Source organism: Corythoichthys intestinalis, chromosome 5 (assembly GCF_030265065.1).
Source record: "Corythoichthys intestinalis isolate RoL2023-P3 chromosome 5, ASM3026506v1, whole genome shotgun sequence".
NCBI lineage: Eukaryota > Metazoa > Chordata > Actinopteri > Syngnathiformes > Syngnathidae > Corythoichthys > Corythoichthys intestinalis.
Window position 1 is genome coordinate 15,424,843 of NC_080399.1, and position 17,598 is coordinate 15,442,440.

At 39.2% G+C, this 17,598-nt stretch overlaps 1 protein-coding gene across 2 annotated transcripts in view; it reads left to right on the plus strand.

Annotated features, from left to right (window-relative positions):
• syt12 (synaptotagmin XII) overlaps positions 1-13,998 on the plus strand; it is a 36,146-nt gene extending 22,148 nt beyond the window's left edge. For both annotated transcript variants that reach the window (XM_057837793.1, XM_057837795.1), the window contains exons 5-9: positions 1,913-2,311; positions 6,981-7,196; positions 9,967-10,087; positions 12,988-13,121; positions 13,193-13,998. In XM_057837793.1, the coding sequence (XP_057693776.1) occupies positions 1,913-2,311; positions 6,981-7,196; positions 9,967-10,087; positions 12,988-13,121; positions 13,193-13,366 (1,044 nt within the window). In that variant the 3' untranslated portion in view covers positions 13,367-13,998. The remainder of the gene's footprint in view (positions 1-1,912; positions 2,312-6,980; positions 7,197-9,966; positions 10,088-12,987; positions 13,122-13,192) is intronic.
• Positions 13,999-17,598: the final 3,600 nt, after the last annotated feature.

Sequence of the window (17,598 nt, forward strand, 5' to 3'; positions counted from 1 at the left end):
AAATTGTTATTTTCATTGGGGAAGTAGAAAATACATACAGGAGGACACTTCTCTTTAACCAGCTTCCAACTCGAGTTTTACAGGTTAGCGAGTTCACACAGTTTAATGTTATGCTAACTCCAGTGTTGTTTGTGTCAACAATGACTATAATGAAAATAATTCGCAGACGAACAAGTTTTTTCATGACGATGACAACACAATAATGAGCTAAAAACGTGTCTTGGGTGACTAACACATAAGGACACGAATGCCAGTTTTCGTCTGATAAGACAAGAACGAGCCGAAAATACGCCATAGTTTCCGTCACATGTTCACAATGTGCGACATTTTTATGTGTAGTTAGCCTGCATCCTAGTGGTGTCTCGTTGTGTCTTTCATGTGATATGCTAGGCACCCCCAAGTCACCTACTTGTGTCCTCTCCAGTTTCCCCATTGCTTGTTTTGAGACACTCGATAGGATTTGGCAAGAGATAACATGCAATGTTGCTTTAGCCTTTAAAGGTCTGTGCTGAGTGATCATCACACACTAAATGTAACTCATAGCATTAGCATAGCATTCACGTTCGCGTTAGCATTAGGCTATTGCTAGCGGCGAGCATCCACTTAAACCCTTTTACAAACAGTTCGTGGTATCCAGGTGGGTACATTTTCCCGCTGAGTGTGTATTATCACGTGATAGATTTGTAGTTGCTACAATATGTGCTCGTCTTTCAATGTTCATTTGAAATAGTTGGAACTTAGAAACCTTTTTTATTTATTGTGGGAGTGAAACTTTCGAATTTTACAGACGAAAATATTGAGTAAACGTCGACTAAATCTAGATGAAATTAGTCTGAGCTGTCGCCAACAAAATCTAGACGAAGACAAACACATTTTGAAATGACTAAAATATGATTTAGACTAATGAGTATTATCGTCCAAAAGATTAAGACTAAGATGAAAAATAAAAGGGATGCCACAGACAACACTGGCTAACTTCGAAGCAGGTTGGACTTTCAGTAGCAAAATTAGTGGCATGTTCCCCACCTCCCCAACATTGATGTCTTTTTACAGCGGTACAGCTTTTCACTTTTTCAACTAAATCAGGCGTTACATTTGCTGGGTGCGTGTGTTGTTTAATAGCTCCTCTTGATGTGGGCGGCCCCCTGCTTGAAAGGGAGGCGTAGTATGTGCCCGAAGTGACCTGTCAATACCATTATGAAGTCTATGGCGATAGTTATAAAGTAGATATCCGTGACCTATTTACATACACTATTTTTTTCATTGTGACGTAATTTGTTTAAAAGTTTAAAATATGTGAGTGAATAATTTTATGAAGTGTTTTTTTTTTTTTTTAAACTAAATATTATACATCAATTAATGATTCTAAGCTAAAAATTATAGACATTTCGAATAATAAATATAATTACCGGTACTTACATTCTTTTTATGGCTGTGTTGAAACAAAAGTGGTTGTGTGGTGTCTCCAGGGTAAAACGGACAAATTAAAAATAGTTTGGGTGCTTAATGCGCCATGAAACTGTTATGGCAGCATATAGACATATTGTTCTATCAGACGCAACAGTTCTTTTGGCTTAAAATACAGCAGTTTATTTTAAAGATGGGTACAAGAGCAGAAACTACTTTTTCAGCCTTGTCTTTGTTTTCCGTCGTATATATAAATAAACTTAATAAAATACAGAACTTTTTACAGTTGTTTGTTGTTTATTTGGCAACGCGCTTTTTACTGTTTCCCTGTATACTGTATTTAATAATTCTGGCATCCAATGTTGCCAGTATTTTACCGTGAATTCAAGGTGGGTTTGTGATTCAGTTTATGCCATACTAACCATGAAAAATGATTCTTTTCAAGCGGCATCATTTACCTATGTGAAATTTTAAGCATAAAGTTTGTTTTGTGTTCTTTGGGAAGCGTGTGGCAGCCAACAACCACCGTCGGGCGTCAACCGCGTCTAGCCGCAAGCCCAGCCTGGCTCTGGGCGACACCCCGGATGGCCTCAGGGAGCTGGGCCAGCTGGAGCTAATGAGCCGTGAGCTGGACCTTAGCGGGGCGAACCAGCTCAACCGTTCCATCTCCACCGACTCGCTCAGCTCCATCTCGTCCATCGCCAATAATTTCGGCTACGATTTTACGGTGGGCCAGCTGGAAGTGACGCTGGAGTTCGAGACCTCAAGGCATGCCGGCCAGGGGACACTGCACATCACTGCACACCAGGGGAAGGACCTGCTGGAGAGGGAGGAGGGAGACTTCCCGGGATGCTTTATCAGGATCTCACTGGGCCCGGAAGAGCTCAACGTGGGAATAACCAAGGTAAAAAAGTGGCTCTTATATCTTTTCAGTGAGTTATCATGTTTCATTGAAGGTGATAGATGTCCAATTCATTTGGACTTGGAAGGACATCCGATTGCTGTCAATCTTCCCAGTCCAAATGATTGGACGTCTATAACCGTCAATGGCATCGAATGAAAATAGGTTTAGTTGTGGAAATTCCATGGTGTTCGTCAGTTAATTTGAATCCGCACTATAAAAACATTAAATAACAATTTTTAAAAAATCAAATGAACTACAAACACCCGGCACCCAAACAAGAAGCGACACAATACAACCATATTTTTTTGATAACTCTGGTAATTACATTACAAGTCCGCAGTTAAGCAATCCACAATCAATCAAGCAGCCCTGAGAAAAAAAATATAAAAAATCGAGCTCCATGGATCGAAGCATATACAGTCCCTGACAAAAGTTTTGTTGCTTATCCATTTTGTAGAAACAATTGCTAATAACCTGACTTTTGATTATTCAATTGGTTTCAGAAATGACTCATATGAAAGCTATGACCCTCCCAAATGATGTTGACTGTACAAAAATATATTTGTTTCACTGAAAAAAGATTTATCATTTCATGAAGACATAAAGCTCAAATTTTGGCAAGACAAAAGTTTTGTCACCTACAGAAAGTAGTGTGAAAATTGAACAAAAAAATGTACTTCAAATACAAAAATATGTTTCATAACATAAGCGAATTAAGTAGTGGTGCTGTGAGATACAAAAAATATGTTACATGGTGCTGTGAGATACAAAAAATATGTTACATAACATAAGCGAATTAAGTAGTGGTGCTGTGAGATACAAATTTAATATTTTGTATGACTTCCATTGGCTTGAAGGACTGCATCCATGCGGTTCGGCAAGGATTCATACAATTTATTGATGAAGTCATCAGGAACATCAAAGAAAGCAGTCTTGCATGCCTCCCAGAGTTCATCAACATTCTTGGGTTTCGTCTTCCATGCTTCCTCTTTCATCCTACCCCAGACATGCTCAATGATGTTCATGTCGGGTGACTGAGCTGGCCAGTCCTGGAGGATCTTGATCTTCTTTGCCTTGAGGAACTTTGAGTTAGAGATTGAAGTATGCGATGGAGCACCATCCTGCTGCAGAATTTGTCCCTTTTTATCGTTAGGAATGTAAGAGGCAGCTAAGATTTGTTGATATTTCAGACTATTTATGTTGCCTTCCACCCTGCAGATCTCTCACACACTCCCATACTGAATGTAACCCCACACCATGATTTTGCCACCACCAAACTTCACTGTTTTCTGAGTGGATCTCAGATCCATGCGGGCTCCAGTAGGTCTCCTGCAATATTTGTGGCGACTGTGGTGTAATTCAATGGAAGATTCATCTGAAAAATCCACCTTTTGCCACTTTTCCAGTGTCCATCCTTTTGAGAGGCTGTGGGCCTAGGCAAATGCCACACGGTTTTTAAATTGTCTTTTGTTTAATACTGGTTTCTGGGCAGTGAGTCGACCATGGAGGCCATTTCTAGACAGAATTCGACAGACTGTTTTGGTTGACACAGAGACTTCTGGTGACCAGGTCTCGTGGAGCTCTGCTGCAGTGGAAAAAGATCAAGATCCTCCAGGAGGACTGGACAGCCCAGTCACCAGACATGAACATCATTGAGCATGCGTGGGGTAGGATGAAAGAAGAAGCATGGAAGACGAAACCCCCAAAAATAATTTGAAGCTTTTTCAAGTTATGAACGCACAAATTTGAATTTGACAGCTTTGTCATTTATGCAGTGTTGTGCCGAAGTGTCACCACTCATTCGATGAACAGGCGTGTATCAAGCAGAACGTGAGCACGTACTGTCCTGTCCAAGAAGGTGATGATGTGATGTCACGTCACATAGATCCAATTTCAGATCTGCTCATATATAGAGAATTTTGACATGCAAAGGTGATTGCAAGTACTTGACAAACAACAGAGAAGACAACTTTTCACCCAGTTACAAACTAATTTTGACACATCTTATGCATGAAATAGTGAAGGGGAAAAAAATCATTTCACCATAGGTCAACATTCAGCTGTCTAACTGCAAGAATCTTTTCAGCGCTCCAGCAGCCACATCTTCTTTAAATCCTCCTCGAGTGGGACGCTATAGATTTTAAACGATGTCAACCAAAAAAAAAAAGGCCTAAGTAGCTGAGGTCAAGCGTTAACCTGATTTTCTGTTCCAGCAGCCACATCTTGGCCAAGATACAAAACGCTGACATCAGCTAACTCCTCAGCCACTCCCTCATTTCATTTTTCTTGCGATCATAATGCGTCTGCCGCATCTCCTTCTTGGCGCCCACACTTTGTATTGTTTTCCATGTCGCCCTCTGAGCTGTCCGTCACTCTGCGGACCCACCTCCTGTTTTTTTTTTTTTTTAATTCCTCCACACTCATTTTTCTTCCATCTCATCAGTTAAGTCACTTCCTCCACACACACACACACACACGGGTGCTTGCTGCTGTACACACTGGACTTTTACAGCCTTTTGTGCACAGTTAGGGATAAATGAATAGGAGGCAAAGTCCAAGGCCAAGCTCCCCGCTGGCCCATTTGTCTACCCGGTGTACTGAATTCCCAATGCCTCTCTGCTGCCAGTCATCAATAATATCAATAAGCGCACTCAGGTGGTCTTCCATTCAACTGCTGTTCTTATTCTGCATGTAGACACAAACATTGGCTTTTCACTCGGGTGTGAGATAAAATGCTATAATTACATCCTTAGCCCCTCCCATGTGGGTTACTTGTTGCCTGGTAACCTGCATCACTCCCTTTTATTTCTCATCACGCGTTTGCATCCGAGGACGCAAAATCAGCCGTGAGCTAAATGACCACTGTCGTGACCATAAATTTTCCTACGATTCTTCCTTCTTGAGATTTTATGCTTTTTTTTCTCCAAGGAACCGTAATGATCTTTAGTTGATTGATTGAACATGCGACAACCGGGATAGGTGATGTCAAACCATTATTTCTTTTCAGCGTTCTGGGAGTCAAAGCTTCAACTATTCAATAGACGTCAAAGCAAGAAGCCACTCTAGCGATGCGTGATGAGGATTTTACCTGAAATCAGAGTTGAAACCAAGGTTATATTCGACACTCAGACAGTCATAGCTTTACCTATTCTGTACATGTCAGGGCAAAAACTCTTGTGACATCTTTTAATGAACGGATTTGAGGTCAGCGGTATTCTCAAGGTTCTATTCAGTACTCGTGCAGTCATGTTTTCAACTATTCAGCACACGTCAAAGCAAGCGATGTACTGATGCATAGTGATAATTTTAGTGAAGGCATCTGAGGTTAAGAACCCATTTCCCAAAGTTCTATTGGGTACTCAAAGCAGTCCAGGCACAAGGAGTCAGGAGAGGCAGGCAGAACCTCAATACTACTGCAACTATTAATCGATTAATTTGAGTAATTCGATTAGAAAAAAGATTTGAATCAAATTTTGCTGCTTCGAGGATTCGTTTAGAGCAGGGGTCAGCAACCCAAAATGTTGAAAGAGCCATTTTGGGCCATAAAATCCGAAAATAAATATGTCTGGAGCCGCAGAAAAATTGAAGTCCTTATATAGGCCTTATAATGAAGGCAACGCATGCTGTATGTATCTATATTAACTATATTAGCCTATCATCAAAATGACCAAGTTGGCTACAAATATAGAGCTGCAACGATTAATCGATTAACTCAAGTAATTTGATTAGAAAAAAGTCTTCGAATCGAACTTTGTTGCTTCGATGATTCGTTCAATTAGAGTGGTGATTCAGAAATGGCTCATATGAAAGCTAAGGCCCTCCCTCCCAAATGATGTTGAATGTACAAAACTATTTGTTTCACTGAAAAAAGATTTATCATTTAATGAAGACCTAAAGGTCAAATTTTGGCAAGACACAAGTTTTGTCGCCTACAGAAAGTAGTGTGAAAATTGAACAAAAAATGTACTTCAAATACAAAAATATGTTACATAACATAAGCGAATTAAGTATTGGTGCTGTGAGATCCAAATTTAATATTTTGTATGACTTCCGTGGGCTCGAAGGACTGCATCCATGCGGTTTGGCAAGGATTCATACAATTTATTGATGAAGTCATCAGGAACATCAAAGAAAGCAGTCTTGCATGCCTCCTAGAGTTCATCAACATTCTTGGGTTTCGTCTTCCATTCTCATGCTCAATGATGTTCATGTCTGGTGACCGGGCTGGCCAGTCCTGGAGGATCTTGATCTTCTTTGTCTTGAGGAACTTTGAGGTAGAGATTGAAGTATGCGATGGCGCACCATCCTGCTGCAGAATTTGTCCCTTTTTATGGTTAGGAATATAAGAGGCAGCTGAGATTTGTTGATATTTCAGACTATTCATGTTGCCTTACACCCTGCAGATCTCTCGCACACCCCCATACTGGATGTAACCCCAGACCATGATTTTGCCACCACCAAACTTCACTGTTTTCTGAGTGAATCTCAGATCCATGCGGGCTCCAGTAGGTCTGCTGCAATATTTGTGGCGACTGTGGTGTAATTCAATGGAAGATTCATCTGAAAAATCCACTTTTGCCACAAAACAGTGTAGTTTGAGCAGCTACGTCTTTCAGCAGTTAATGACTCTTTACCAAATGTCAAAACAATGTCACGTGTGTTTCGACAGGTACAGACCAACGCGTTTACCGTCATTTTCGACGAGAGGTTCTCGGTGGCGATGGATGTGTGTGCCCTGGAGGAGTGCAGCCTCCGCTTCGCCGCCTTCGGCATCGACAGCGACGAGAGGAACATCAGCGCGGGCGTTGCTGAGCTCAAGTTGTCAGACTTGGATCTTACAGTCAGAGCCTTCAACGCCTGGCTCTACCTCCAGGACGTCAACAAAGTGAGTTCCACTGAAGTATGTTTATTATTGCTGTGCTTGTTGCTGAGATTTTTCTACAATATGAAATATATTGACTGCAACTTCGCAAGCTTACGTGTAAATATGATTTACGGGTATTTAATAGAAGTACTTTAGATTATTATTATTGTTATTCATCCCACTGAAGAATGCTACCATTGTTTTCTTCTGAACATTGTAATAAAATTAAAACACAGGTCGTCCCCATGTTACAAACATGTTCTGTTCCTACGCTGGCGACGTAACCCGAATTTCCGTGTAAATCAGAATTCTTTAAGTATCCCTAAGTACCCGCTAAATCTCAAAATAACTATCCAAAAACATGCATTATTCTTCAGTGTATTATTTAACATATTGCTAAAAAATACTGCAAATATTTTTTCCAATAGATTAATTGTAAGCCAAGGCAAGGCAATTTTATTTATATAGCACAATTCAACACAAGGCAATTCAAAGTGCTTTACATCACATGAAGATCATAAAAATCACATTTAAATCAATACAACGTAAAAACCAGGACAATCAAAATAGGAAATAAAATTATACATAAAAATCGCATTTAATCACAAATAGAATAAAAATAAATAAAATTAAAACAAAAACTACTAAATAATAATTGAAATCAGCAATGGAGATAAGCACAAGAGGAATAGAAAGCAAGTAGATTGAAATATATAGACAATTATGGCTATGCAGTGCTAAACAAAAGCATTTTTAGCCCTGATTTAAAAGAGCTAACAGTTTGAGCATACTTCAGACGTTCAGGTAACTTGTTCCAGAGGTGAGGAGCATAATAACTAAATGCTGCCTCACCCTGCTTGGTTCTTGTTCTTGGAACATGCAGGAGACCGGTTCCAGACGACCTTAGGGGTCTAGATGTCTCATAGGAATCTAACAAGTCAAGCATGTATTTTGGTCCAAGGCCATTAAGTGTTTTGTAGACGAGCAGTAGTATTTTATAGTCTATCCTTTGACTCACTGGAAGCCAGTGTAGCAATTTCAAAACCGGTGTAATGTGGTCCAGCTTCCTTGTATTTTTGAGGACTCTGGCTGCAGCATTCTGTACTAGCTGCAGCTTCCTGACTGATTTTTTTTTATCAAGACCCGTAAATATAACGTTGCAATAGTCCAATCTGCTGAAAATGAATGCATGCATAAGTTTTTACATGTCTTGTTGAGTCAGAAGCCCCTTAATTTTGGTTATATTTTTTAGGTGGTAATAAGCAGATTTAGTGACAGACTTTAGATGGCTATCAAATTTTAGGGCTGAGTCAATAATTACGCCAAGCTTTCTGACTTGATTTGTAGCTGTAAGTGACTTTGTGCTAAGGTGCCTGCTTATCTTTGACCTTTCCTTTTTTGGCCCAAAAATGATCACTTCTGTCTTCTCCACATTTAACTGGAGAAAATTCTGGCACATCCATTCATTGATTTAATGAATGCATTTACTCTGGGAGACTAAGGGACTATAAGCATGTGGGGACACAGAAATGACAGATGTGTGTCATCTGCATAGGTGTGATAGGAGATGTCATACTGTTCCATAATCTGAGCTAAGGGAAGCATATAGATGTTAAATAAGAGTGGTCCAAGAATTGACCCTTGAGGGACTCCACACGTGAATTTGGTTCGTTCTGACTGATGGTTTCCGAATGACACAAAGAAATCCCTATCGTGTAAATAGGATGTTAACCACTGAAAAATAGTGTCAGTAAGCCCTACCCACTGTTACAATTGTAGTGATTAAAATAGTGATTGTAGTGATTAAAATAATGAAATAGGATAAACAAATGGAAAAAAAGACTAAACTTGCTTTTCCCTATTTGCCCCGATTTTTAAAAGTATTTCTTCATTTAAAACCGTTGTACTCGATTTGTACTCAATCCGGGTCTGTAATTGGGGTGGGCTCCAATGTATTGTAATAATAATAATACATTTTATTTATAACGCACTTTACATTTGAAAACAAAGTGCACATCGCCAGAAAAAAATAAAATAAATAAAAAGACTAAGAATAAAAGAGGAAAAGCAAAACAGGCAGAAGCACAGATAAAATCAGATACCAATCAGATAAAAATAAGATAGTCAAATAAAATTATCTAGAATAAGCTTTTTTAAAAAGGTGAGTTTTTAGTCCTTTTTTAAATGCATCCACCGTCTGCGGGGCTCTGAGGTGGTCTGGGAGGGCGTTCCACAGACAGGGAGCAGCAGCTGCAAAGGCCCTGTCGCCCATAGTCTTGAGCCGAGTCCTGGGCGGGAGTAGACGATGCTGTTGGCCTGACCGGGTTTTAGCTGAAGTATGTGATGTGAGGAGTTTGGTGAGGTAGGTGGGGGCTACACCGTGTAGACAGTGATGGGTGTGAAGGAGGATTTTGAATTCAATACGGAGGTGAACAGGGAGCCAGTGTAGGGTGTGAAGGATGGGCGTGATGTGCTCGTGTTTAAATTGTAGTAGTGGTAATGGAATTGGTTTACTGCCTCATATTGATTTGCTCATATTTTTCTCCAATAATATGTAATATGTTGTTGTTCGGCTTATTACTATAATTATAAAACGTAAGCACTCACCCGTCACACTTTTAAGTAATTCGGCGATGTCAAAGTTTACAAATACTAAATTTGCTTTATTAATACAGTTTATTAAATCACTATGCATTAAAATGAATTTAATAACTACCAACAATAACCTTTAACTGTGAGAGCTGCACGTTGTGTATGCCATGAATATGCTAACATGTTGAAATTTTTCCAGGCGGTGGATGCAGTCGGGGAGATTTTGCTGTCTCTCAGCTACTTGCCCACAGCGGAGCGCCTCACAGTGGTTGTAGCCAAATGTAAGAATCTGCTGTGGACCAACGGCAAGAACACTGCAGGTCTGTCTTATAATAATATTCAAACAATGTGACTCAACTCCCCTCCTCTTTCTCCTCGGTTATCAGGCCCCCTACATGGTGTCCACGAGTCAATATAATTAGCTAACGATAGCACCATTATGTTCATAATCATAGGTAGCATCAGGGTGTAGTTATGTATTTCTTGCTGTTGTTTGTTCTTCTGCTTTTCTGTCTGTTTCCATCCTTTCTGTCCCCCGTAACCTCTTTCTGCTCGCTGCTTTCTCTAATGAATAAAACATAACGCACAACCAGAATGGGACTATATCAAACTCCCATGCAGAGGTGGATAGATTTGCCAAAAATTTTACTCAAGAGTAGCGGTTCTTCAAAATAATATTACTCAAGAAAAGTAATCATCCAAAAATTTACTCAAATACAAGTCAAAACATATTTGTTGAGAGAATACTCAAGTAATAAGTAACATTGTGAGTAACTGCTTATAATGTCCGATAGATTGAAAAAAAATTATAATAATGTTTTTGTTTTTTTTCTCAGCACATCTTAATCTATCTTAATTGTTATTATTATACTGCATTATACCTAATTACATGACCATATTAGGCCAAAAAGATAATACAAAAATCAACAAATTTAGACCAGAACAACACTATGAAACATCACCCGTCCAAAAAGCATGAGTGCCCTCTAGTGGAGAAAAAACATTGTTACCTCTGATTGGTATAATGGAGTCATGCGTTTATTGTTGCGAAGTCTCATTGGTGAAATTGAGATGGCCACTGTTGGCATTTCGGGCAAAAGTTGTTTCTTCTTCACAAATCTACTCAAATAAAAGTAAAAAGTATGGCATGCTAAAACTACTCTAAGGCAAGATTCATACCGCAGGTCGTAACACACATCCGATTTTTTCCTGTTTTTCTGACTCAAGTGAGGCATTAACTTGACGGTCTGAATGTGACAGGTCGCGTAAAAGTGGACTATTTCTAATCCGATCTTGGTCACTTTCGTATGTGGTTAAAATCTGATCTCGGCCACAATTTTTCAAAAATTTTGCAGTCGTCTAAACTGTCGTCTCCCGAATTGGAATTCCTGCAGCAATTACAACAGCAAAGAACGAGAGAGGCAGGGAGCTACGGCAGTGAGGGAGCTGTTCATTAGCGTTCGCGCCTAGCTTGAACTTGGCTTATATACAGGAGGCGGGCATGACCACAGTCACAAAAAAAAAATAAAATGAAGAAAAGGATGAGCCTAAGAGGAATGTTGGAAGACAACAGTGCTAACAGCAGGTGGCAGTAGAGGTGGACTGTCTACCCCAAGGGAGCAGTGATGACCAAATGAAGCTTCTTGAAGCAATGAACCAATTGGCTGTAAAGCTTTATGGTGGTGGTTCATTTAGTCTTATGACAGTCATATGATGTCGCTGTCAAAAGAAGTGCTGTATCCCATAATACAATGAGGACAACTGCGGCTTACAGTCCAGTGCGGCTTATCTATGAACAAATGCCATTTTCGTGCCAAATTTGGTGGGTAGCTGCTTATAATCAGGCACGCCAAAAGATATTACCAAAATTTTACACCAAAAGATATTAACCGGTAACACTATTTGACAGCAGCATCATATGACTGTCGTGAGACCAAATGAACCACCATGAAGCTTTGAACCAATTGGATGCAATGCTTTATTGCTTCAAGACGCTTTATATGGCCATCACTGCTCCCTTGGGGTAGACAGTCAACCTCTGCTGCCATCTGCTGTCAACACTTTTGTTGTCCAACATGCCTCCTAGCATGCATTGCAGCGATATAGATGTAAATAACAATCAAAATTCATGTTCTGTGGTAATTATTTTTTCAGTTACTGTTCCGCTTGTTTCATTAACTGCCAGTTATAGTATTTGGTAACACTTTATTTGACAGTGGTGCCATAAGACTGTCATTAGACAATCATAATTATGACATGAAACTGCCATGAGCATTAATGAATGCTTATAACAGACGTCGTTTAGTGTTATCCTGCAAATTATTTCACTTTTGAATGGATGTAAAAGATCCAAGCTGGACATAAATGGGGTTAGTGACATAATTTGCTGGATGACACTTAATGACACAAGCATTCAGTGATGCCCATGATAGTGTCATGTCATAATTATGACAGTCTTATGACGCCGCTGTCAAATGAAGTGTTACCTATTAACCCAATTAAATCAACAAAAAAGCCGCACTGGACTATAAGCCGCATGATTTAAAATGAATGAAAAAAGTAGCGGCTTATAGTCCGAAAATTACGGTAAAATTAGTGCCTTTTTCAGCATTCACACATTTCATTAAATTAGTATTTATGTTGTTTTAGCTCTATCTACATTTTTATTTTATTTATTTATTTATTTACATTTTACAATAGTCTAAATGCTTGTCTGTCAACAATAAATGACATAGGGCATTTGTCTACATGCTTGTCTTTAGTTCATTCTGTAAATTGCTCATGCATTTGTGTGAATGATTGATTTTCATTATTTATTTACAACATATATATATAAAGATGGCATCCATTATGAATGCGTGTCTCAGCAGTTACCTTTTTAATTGCAGTAGCTTTAGTGTAAATGCTTGCGTCTCAGTATTCACAGTCAAGTCAAATATTGCATATTGGAATTCAACTATAGCGTGTGTTTTTATTTTATTGCAATATAATGAATGACTTCCATCCTGCTGCTTTAGTACTTATTCAATGTTAATTAACTTTTGGATGTTGTTAACTGTAATTGGATGTGTAATTTAAAAGTTCCTCAAATTAAAAGGGATGTAACGCACTCGTTAGCATTTACAGCTAATTTGATTGTCTATGAATGTGCGTGCCTTCTAATTGCAGCTCATTTCTACTTTGTAAGTTTGTATCCCCCTTCGATCTTGTACCCCCGCAGACCCATTCGTCAAAGTTTACCTCCTTCAAGACGGACGCAAGATAAGCAAGAAGAAGACATCCACCAAGCGGGACGACACCAACCCCATTTTTAACGAGGCCATGATCTTCTCTGTACCCTCCCTCGTCCTGCAGGTCCGACGCTGTGAACTGATATCAAGTGCTGAGTCATGCTTATGTAATTTTTTTTTTTTTTTTTTTGGCAGGAGCTGTCCCTGCGTGTCACTGTGGCCGAGGCGTCGGACGACGGGCGGGGTGAGAACTTGGGCCACGTGATTATCGGCCCAGAGGCCGGCGGCATGGGGATCACTCACTGGAACCAAATGCTGGCCACCCTGAGGAAACCCGTGTCCATGTGGCACCCGCTGCGCAGGATCTGACCTAAAGGAAAACCAAGACAAGAACTAAATGGTGTATATTTTGTTGGCTTTAACTAGCGATGAAATATAAGAAACACATCTTTGTACGCTAGTGGTGAGCCATGCAAGTGGTACCTTCAGTGGGGACTTGATCTCTCTAGATACCACCACTATCGTATTGCAATACTTTACTAACGATACCTCCTGATGTCAATCTTTTCCGGAAAGATCAGGCTTGGAAATCGATATTCTATAATGTAACCATGAGAAAATAAAAATATTTGACACCACCCAAAAAGCAGTTTATTGCTTAAAAATGCCAAAAAAAGAGACCAAAACACTCAATCTAAAAGGTATAAACAAACCTCATGCATCTACCATGTACAAAGTCATATTCCAAAGTTAAATTATCTAGTTAATTTATTCAACACAAAGAAACCATCATTTGAGGCTCATCAGTAATATAAGATAGCATACTATAAACATCTCACGATGATGGAAAACATTATAAAGTCATAGTCTAAAATACATATTAAAACCCAAGATTCACTAAACCCAATTCAAAGTCACCGTTTTAAAAATAATGTTAAAATTGTTGTATTTGACGAAAAATAATTGTTAAAATACTTAAAAAGTATGGGCATTTTTTTTTTTTTTACAAAAACAAACAGAAACCCAAATTTGAGTGAAAGTGTTTGAAAAAATAAACTAGTAAAAATAATTATTTAAAAGAAAGTTTCATAAAGTACTACCAGTATTTAAGAATGAAATTATGAATGTCTTAGACTTCAGATAATGAAGAAAAGTTTAAAAATAACATGATTGGGGACATTTTGTGATGTCAGTTTAACCCACGCACATACACACTTATAGACTCGAGTTCATGTCATAATGGGTACCATATTTTTTGGACTATAAGTCGCACCTGAGTATAAGTCGCACCAGCCATAAAATGCCCAACGAAGAGGGAAAAAAACATATATAAGTTGCACCGGAGTATAAGTCGCATTTTTGGGGGAAATTTATTGATAAAATCCAACACATAGAACAGTTATGTCATCTTGATAGGCAATTTAAAATACAAATACAATGGAGAACAACATGCTGAATAAGTGGATAGTGTTATAGTATTATAATTAGGGGTGCACGATATCCATTTTTGGAAACCAATACCGATATCGATAAATTCCTGCTCCTCAAGGCCGATACTGATGCGATAACCAATAATATATATATAATTTTTCAATGTATATTCACCTGACTTTTTGAACACCTGTAGGTCAAAAATACTAGTGGTTGATTGAGCTTAGATTTGCCTTTGACTGAACCAGAACTTTCATGATGACATGAAAATTGTTATAATGAACAAAACAAAGACAGTAACAAAACTGGGTAACAAAACAAAACAGGAGTGGAAACAAACGCACAAATCCCAATCCGACACCAGGCCAAAAATATCATTAATAAGGCCGATAACATATTATGTTATCGAATTTATTGGGATGACGTCATAATTCCGATTACTGGACCGATAATTATCGTGCACCTCTAATTATAATGTTACATGATAGTATTATAATAATACATGATGCATGAACAAAGTGCGAACGTGGCCGGTATGTTAACGTATCATAGCTATTAAAAGTTAAGATAACTATAGCATAAAGAACATGCTAACAAGTTTACCAAACCATCAGTGTCACTCCAAAACACCAAAATAACGTAAAATTATATAATAATGTGTTAATAATTTCACACATAAGTCGCTCCTGAGTATAGGTCGCACCTCCAGCCAAACTATGAAAAAAAAAAACTGCGACTTATAGTCCGAAAAATACGGTATTAATGACATAACGACAAAGTGCGGGTAATTTGGGATACTCTCGTTTGATAGGCTGAAATAGTGCTGGCATCGATAAAATATCAGCCCCCATGTCTGGTGGCCACTTCTTGGAAATCCTGGTGCGTCCCTCGTTGCTATGGTGTTGCTATGGCCATAACTCAAAAACTATGCGGTCAATTATTTTTTTTATTTATTTATTTTTTATGTGACTTTTTGAGACAGCGAATGACGCATTTAATACAATTCAACCGAGTAAAACACTCATGAACGAAATCCGAAAAGCTCTTCAGTTGTCCTTTAATGTTTTCACCTTTATTACATATCACAAAAATTAAATTGTGTTTCTTTCAATTTATCAAGAACGATTCTTTCCGCTGGGATTGGCATGAATGTATTGTCTTTCACTTTAAGAAGATTTGACCATTTACAACGAGTAGGTCATAAATAGTTTACCAAAAATGTGAGTTGATATGGAAAAAGTCTGAAATATAGCTCGCATTTTTATCTTAAGGAAAATGTAATAATTAATTACAAAAAATTTGTGAAAATAAGGGTGGTCATTTTTCGAATAAAAATGAAAAGGTTTTCGAGAAAAACATTTGTACATCTTATGAGAGCATGACTGTATTGTCCTACACAGTGGCGAGGCAAATAAGAACAGTGCTTTGGTGCTATGAGCATAAATGGGACCCCCTGACCCTGAGCGAACTGTCCAATGTGGAGGAAGGGTGCTAGTGGGCAATTATTTGCGGTCCACTCGAGACGATTGTCCGGTGTGCGTGTGTACAGCCAGCTAAGTGGGGGGAGGGCTAGAAGAGATATTCTAACACTTAAACACTATATTACAGCTCTGCATATCATCTAGATCTTTGTTTGACCTTCCCCTTGCTGAACCATGCCCACTTTACACCCGCAAATTGGTCCCTTTAGAGGCCTGGGTGCGGTGGCACCGCCAGTGCTCCCGTAAGTTCCGCCCCTGGTCATATGATTCCCGCATTTCCAATGATACTCTACTATTATTGGAAAACTCATACAGATTGTACCGTTATTTACGGAGCCTCTAAAGGGATATTGACCGAAATAAAATAAGTTTAAACCATCTGGTGTGCACTAGTAACTATCTGGTGCGCACCAGAAAATTCTCTTTAATAGGTCACAAACTGCAGCCGCGCATCGGACACTTGCTAAAAATAATAATACAGGATTTAGTTGAGCTTTACTTCAACCTTGGACTTAACTATAAAGATAATACAAAACTGCATTACTTGCACATCGTCACCGTTACATTGTCTCGGAACGCACTAGAAACAATCTGGTGCGCACCAGATTGTTTCCAGTGCGACCACATACTATCTGGTGCGCACCAGATTGTTTCTAGTGTGCACCACGTGCTATCTGGTGCACACCAGATGTTATATATTTGCTTTATTTCTGTCTATCTCTTTTGGGGCACCGTAGTTATTTCATATTTGAGGTGTACACAAAATATACAGTTGGGCAAATAAGTATTTAGTCAACCACTAATTGTGCAAGTTCTCCCACTTGAAAATATTAGTGAGGCCTGTAATTGTCAACATGGGTAAACCTCAACCATGAGACACAGAATGTGGGAAAAAAAACTGCAGAAAATCACATTGTTTGATTTTTACAGAATTTATTTGCAAATCATGGTGGAAAATTAGTATTTGGTCAATACCAAAAGTTCATCTCAGTACTTTGTTATGTACCCTTTGTTGGCAATAACGGAGGCCAAACGTTTTCTGTAACTCTTCACAAGCTTTTCACACACGGTTGCTGGTATTTTGGCCCATTCCTCAATGCAAATCTCCTCTAGAGCAGTGATGTTTTGGGGCCGTCGTTGGGCAACACGGACTTTCAACTCCCTCTACAAATTTTCTATGGAGTTGAGATCTGGAGACTGGCTAGGCCACTTCAGGACCTTGAAATGCTTCTTATGAAGCCACTCCTTTGTTGCCATGGCTGTGTGTTTGGGATCATTGTCATGCTGAAAGACCCAGCCACGTCTCATCTTCAATGCACTTGCTGATGGAAGGAGATTTTCACTCAAAATCTCTGGATACATGGCCCCATTCATTCTTTCCTTTACACAGATCAGTCATCCTGGTCCCTTTGCAGAAAAACAGCCCCAAAGCATGATGTTTCCACCCCCATGCTTAATAGCGGGTATGGTGTTCTTCGGATGCAATTCAGTATTCTTTCTCCTCCAAACACGAGAACCTGTGTTTCTACCAAAAAGTTTTATTTTGGTTTCATCCGACCATAACACATTCTCCCAGTCCTCCCCTGGATCATCCAAATGCTCTCTAGTGAACCACAGACGGGCCTGGACGTGTACTTTCTTCCGCAGGGGGACACGTCTGGCAATGCAGGATTTGAGTCCCTGGCGGCG